The 6,000-nt window shown below is 46.6% G+C and overlaps 1 protein-coding gene across 12 annotated transcripts in view; it reads left to right on the forward strand.

Moving 5' to 3' along the window:
- Positions 1–5,702, forward strand: part of JMJD1C (jumonji domain containing 1C) — a 157,859-nt gene extending 152,157 nt beyond the window's left edge. For all 12 annotated transcript variants that reach the window (XM_074544572.1, XM_074544571.1, XM_074544578.1 and 9 more), the window contains 2 exons: positions 4,335–4,466; positions 4,800–5,702. In XM_074544572.1, the coding sequence (XP_074400673.1) occupies positions 4,335–4,466; positions 4,800–4,889 (222 nt within the window). In that variant the 3' untranslated portion in view covers positions 4,890–5,702. The remainder of the gene's footprint in view (positions 1–4,334; positions 4,467–4,799) is intronic.
- Positions 5,703–6,000: the final 298 nt, after the last annotated feature.

Here is a 6,000-nt window from a genome sequence, read left to right on the forward strand (position 1 = left end):
GTAAGCTGCTGCTCTTTGGTGAAAAGAGGAAGAAGGCTCAGTTGTTTAGGTGAGATTTTTAGGCCCTTCTAGATTTATTTCTTTCCTGCTTCAGCAGGAGGTGGAGCTTGCTGGCTTGGCAGCTGTCAGGCACCACTAATGAGGTCCTTGACTGTCAAGGAATGAGGAGCATCCCCACCCTGCAGTTGGTTGCAAACCATTGTGATGTGAAGATCTATCACTGATCTCCCTGTGGGTTCAAGTGAGGCCAAGGCTTTCTGAAGAAGGTGCTGTTTGGTTTCCAATCTGCAGATCAGCTTCCTGCAGAGAGGAAGCAATGGCTCACCATTCCCTGTGGGCAGTGGGGTTTAGTGGGGTTTCCTCTGTGAAAAACTGATGGGGTGTAGTGATGGCAGGGGTCATGTCCCTGCTCTGTGTCTGTTGTGGGGCATTGAAAACAGCTGTACCACGCCTGGACCAGGCTCCTCCTCATCCCACTGCCTTTTTGCGTGGGTTGGACATGGTGGTACATAGCTCTGGATGGTCTGTGTGCATTTGTTCTCTGGCACAGCAGAGGAAAGACCCAGACAGCCCCAAACAGAGCTTGCTGACCCAAATCTAGGGAGGTGTAGGTTGCCCTGCCCCGTACAATGACTCAGGGGTTGATGTGGTTCCACAAATGTGGAGGAACACCTGACATTGCTGCTGTTCTTGGCTCCTGTTAGGCTAAAGAAGTTGCACTCCCAGAGTCATGTATTGCATCCTCCAGCAGCCTTACTCTGATCCCATGAAACAGGAGAGATACATCCCAGATAGGAGAGTGGATGGAGGAACCCAGGGGAAATAACAAATGTCCTGGGAAATCTGTTCTGTATAGCATGTGCCATTGTATAAAGGCATACAGAATATAAAACATGAAGTAGTGGGACTGTTCCAGTCTTCCCTCTACTTTATATGTTTAAGGACCAAAAATAAGACCACTCTTCTCTTTATCTCCTTGGCTTTAAACTGCAGATTGTGTTTGAAGTGGTAATGTTGTAGCTTCTGGCACCAAGGAGTTAATAACATGGTGTTTTTAAACCTTAGTGGGTGAAGCTGAGAACCTTTTCATCTTCAGTAAGAAGTTCCTGTGAATCTGCCACGTAGGAGGAAATAAAAGCATCGTGTTCTTTCATGTATGTGCATAGTGCTCTCTGTAGAGATGCGTAAATACTGACCTTAGGGATCAGCACCAGCACTTCAGAGATACAAAGCACATTTAAAAACTGAAAAATAAGTCTGCACAAGAGTACATACCATGTTAAGTTTACACATTAAGTGTTTCAGATTTACATGCACATTATGAACCTTTTAATTATTAAAACTGGGTAAAAGTTGATGCTAAATTAGGTGGTAAATTAACATTTTTATTTGCTCATGAGTAATGTTATGGAGCAGAAGGAATCAGACTGAGGGCTGGAGCTGGGGAGCCTGGCTGCCTGTGGTCACTGCATAAGTGTAGTTCTGACTCTTCCATTCTGGAGCCAGTTAGGATTGTTGGCACACTGCTGCTTCTGACGTGCTGGTCTAGAATTTACTGCCCTAACATGGAGGAGGTTCTGTGTATTTCTTCTGTTTATTGTTTTTCCATCCCCCTCCCTCCCCCCGGTTCTATGGATTCACGTCTGGCTTTTTAAAGCTTATTCTTTACATTTCATGGCAGCATGTAGCATTCCTCTTGCTTCCCAGCTTTCTCCCCCTCCCTGTGTACTTGCAGACAGCAGTCACATTCTTCTTGTGATGCCTGCAGCAGGCAAAGTCAGACTGTTCCCGGTGGGAGGGGAGGGACAGCCTCTCTCTCCTGTGAGCTGTGACGGGCAGGGCAGCCTTGTCTGTTCCTCTCCTAGAGGGAATTGCTCTCTCAGGAGGAGAATCCAGAAATAGATCCAGTGTTGGATCAGTCACCTCTGCAGCTGCTTCCCTGAGTGCTGTGGGAGGGGCATCTCCTTTGCTCTTGCCTGTACAGGCTGGGGGCTCAGCAGTGTCCCTGGTTGCTGATGGCTGGGCCTTGTTCCCCCTGTGGCACTTGTGGCTGGGAGCCCTGAGCTCTCCTTGGAACCCCCCAGCTAAAAAAGGGTGTTGGTACTGTTCTTTTGAAAGATTCACTCTTTCTGCTGCTCCACTGTGGGTTATGCTGTATCATAGGCATCTCTAGGGATGGCCTCCCTGGTTTTAACTTGGTGGCTCCAAATTGGTAAAATATTTTAACTAAAAAAAAAAAGGCTAGAAATACTGGAGTCAGTAATTGAAATGTGGTGTTCAGGCACCCTGCAAAACTTGCTCATAGTGGAACAAGTTATTATAATGTTGTTTTTTATAGAGGCATTATCTTGATTTAACAGCAGGATTATGTATTGTACAATAACACGCTCGGAGGCAATGTGACATCCTGGCAACGCTCCGATAAGGATTGTAGGATAAAGGTCTGGGCGTCGCACACACAGAGCTCTGCGAGCTCGGCCTCGCAGGAAGTGGCTGATCCCGTGGCCAGCAGGATGGCTGGGTGGCCCTTTCTTCCCTGCCCACTCCCCTTTCCCTGTCCCAGCCCAGGTCTGGGGCTTTTCCAGCCCCGCAGCCGCCTCCCGGCCCTGCTGGAAGCGCCGGCGCTGCGTGGGCCGGGTGTGGAGCTGTTCTCAGTTCAGCTGGAAGTGGCACAGGCGTGGGAGTGCTGCACTCCTCGCCCCACAAACCTCAGGGGAATCGTTGCTAAACGTTTCTCTGTGTGTGTCACTGCATCAGCTTGTGTTAGAAATATTATAAATAGAACTGCCTGGGGCTGTCAGCGGGGCATTCCCATGCTGAGCACCAGAGCAGCCGGGTAAAATCTGTCCCCGCAAACTTTCACACAGATAAGACAGGCCCTGGAAGGGAGGGAAGAGCAGACTTCAGGCACAGCAGAATTAAAGGTCTGAGGGGAAACAAATGGTTCCTATTCTGCTGTGGAGGGAGAAATAGGGAGTCAGTAAAACCTTGTCTTAAGTGAGGAGAAAGTGAACGAGTGCTGTGGGATTTGCATGGGCTGGCAAGGAAACCAGGGGCAGGCAGAGACTTGAAAGAGGTGGGAAGCCTGGGAGGGAGGGGAGGGGGCTGGAGCTGCACAAGGCAGAGGTGCCTCACCCCAGGCTCTAGGAAATTCCCTGCGTGCTGGTGGGAGCCTCATGCTGGCACTTCTGCAGCTGCTGCCTCTCTCCTGGCTTTCTGCTCTTTGCAGGTTGTGTGGCATCAAAAAACCCTCCTCGTGTCCAGAATTAGTTGTGTTTTGATGAATTCCCAGGAGGGACCAGCACTGCTTTGTCCTTGATGATGATGATGAGCCATCAAAAACCCCATGGGCAACTTGACTGCTGAGCTGGGGGTCTCCTGCTGGGATTTCAGCTGTAGCAGGGGGGCTGCTGTGTAAAATCAGACTTGGGCAGGGGTTTTGGAGAAGAAAGAAATTTTTAAATTAAGTCCTGTGTCCTCAACTGTGTAGACCCCAGTGGTTTCTCTGAAAGTCAGGTTAAATAATGGAATTTTTAGAGTATGCATTTAGAAACTCTAGATTTTGCTAGGTTTCACTTGAGAGTACACAGATCTCTATCAGTCCTGAGCAGGGTGGGATGGGGTGTTTGCTGGAATGGCTGAGGCTCTGCCTCCCTGCCCCCAGGCTTAGGGAATTCAAACTGTTGCACAGCTTCTGAGAAGTGTTGGAGTTCGGGGAAAAGAGGATTTTGACTGCTGAATTACAAATTACAGTGTAATTTGTAAGGGTTTAGGGGTGAAAACACAAATGGTTCTGAAGGGAGTGAGCTGGAGTTGGTGGTTGGGTCACAACAAGGAAGCAATTTCCCTTTCCCCATCCTCCAGGCACGACCTGGGTGGCAGGGATGGTGTCTGTTCCTCAGTAGTTATCTCATGTCAGTAAGAAGAAATGTTCAGAGAAAGAAGAAAAGTGCTCTTTTCTCCCAGCTTCTCAGCCTCCCCTTTCTCTGTTCATTGTTGTTTGTTTCAAGTATCTCCCCTGGCAGCTCCTTTTCCATGAAGGTGGCAGAGGAGCCGGGTCCTGCAGGGCAGGGCAGCTCCAGGGCTGGGCAGGCTGAGTGCAGCTGCTGAGGGAGGAGCAAGGCCTCAGTGTGGGATTAATGCCGAGCACAGGCAGCTGTGCAGCCTTCAGAGGATAAGGCAGACACACACAATTGCTCTCTGCCTGTAAAGGTGCCTGTTAGTGCCATAAGGCTCTGGGTAAGGCATCTCCAGACCCACTCTTTCCTCAGGTACCTCTGCCAAAGCAAAACCCCACATACTAATGATCAGTCTCTTTTTGTTATTTTGGATAGGTGCAAAATTTTCACAGCTGCGTTCAAGTAACGGAAGACTTTGTGTCTCCAGAACATCTTGTACAGTCATTCCACCTAACGCAGGAGCTGAGGCTGTCAAAGGAAGAAATCAATTATGATGATAAACTGCAGGTAGGAAATGAATGCTGCTCTGGAAGGGGCTGGGAAGGCAGGGTGTGCTCAGGCTCATTGAAATGCCGAGCAGTGCGTGGAGCTACTTCCTTGCTGCTGTTCACACAGAATAACAATGAGCAGCAGCATGAATGCCAGGGCTGTAAATGACTCTCCCTTGAGCTGCTGGCTTTATTTCACATTACATTCTAAAATGTGTAAAAAGCTGTTCCTTTTGCACGGGCTTGATGAAGCCTTTCTTTTTTCCATCCACTAAGCTTAGGGCTCAGTCCTAAACTTTGCAGAGTTCCTCAGGTCATAGGCCTTACTGAAATCTGTCCCATGTTCTTGCAGGTTAAAAATATCTTGTATCACGCAGTTAAAGAAATGGTGAGAGCTTTGAAGATTCACGAAGGTGAACTGGAAGATATGGAGGAGAACTGAGCACACTCTGCTTTTTGGAGGTAGCATCACCCAGAGGTTATTTCACCTGATCTGTGAACGGTAAACACACTAATTTAAGCTTCACAAACCATCAGTGCCAAGAAAACACAGTCATCATATTTACTTGTTAATGACACTGCAACGGTAGAGCTTCATATCACAGCCACTGTGATTCCATGTTCCACTTGCAAACAGTTGAGCAGCGTTCTGCTGTCTGTATTATAATGTACATGAAGTTTGTGAAATGTCAAAGATTTAAGATGATGTATTTATTTTTGGAAAAAACGACAAAATTCTATGCTATATTGTTGATCAAATGTAAATGTGACTTGTACAGTTTGCTAAAATAATTCAGATCTTTTTCACTACATTGAGACAGTTACTGTGAGAGTAGGACACAAACACCAGCTATTGCCTGCATTTGGGATCTTGCTGAGTCCGCACAGCAGTCATGTCATATTCTGAAAATTACTGCCAAATAATTGTAAACTTTGTAAAATATAAAGTATATAAAGTAGATATTAAATACAGACACTTCAGTATTTTATTGAAGCTATTCAGTGTACAATTAAACGTTTTCAAAAGGTGTAATTTATTTAAAAATTGTCTCATTTTGGTAAAATTTATGTGAACTTTTAAAGCTTAAATATTAAACTTAATATGCTATGTAAATATATACATATATACATTCAATGATGTATTTTTTTAAAACATTGGCTTGCTTTAATTTGTTAAAAGTGCAAGTGTTACACATGCTTTGTACATTGAAGTTGAAAGGGGTTTTACATTTTCCATTAAAATGACTTTGTCAGACGTGGCGGTGTGGGTTGGTTTGTTCGCTGCTGCCCCCTGCGGGCCGCGGCCGGCACTGCCAGGGGCGCCTCTACCGCCGCCCCTCCCTGCGGGAACCGGCCCCTGCTCCGGGGAGCGGGAAAGGCGCTTCTGTGCAAGGCTTATTTCCTAACAACTCGCCTTTGGTCCTTCAGGGAATACTACAAAATAATGGATGTCTTTTATTTTATTTATTTAATAATTATAACTGTTAGCAGTGGAGCATTATTCTAGGTTTTGGAGTGAGTATGAAAAGCTTCACAAGAAGTGTGCCTTAAGT

The sequence above is a fragment of the Zonotrichia albicollis genome, chromosome 7 (genome assembly GCF_047830755.1).
Source record: "Zonotrichia albicollis isolate bZonAlb1 chromosome 7, bZonAlb1.hap1, whole genome shotgun sequence".
Taxonomy (NCBI): Eukaryota; Metazoa; Chordata; class Aves; order Passeriformes; family Passerellidae; genus Zonotrichia; species Zonotrichia albicollis.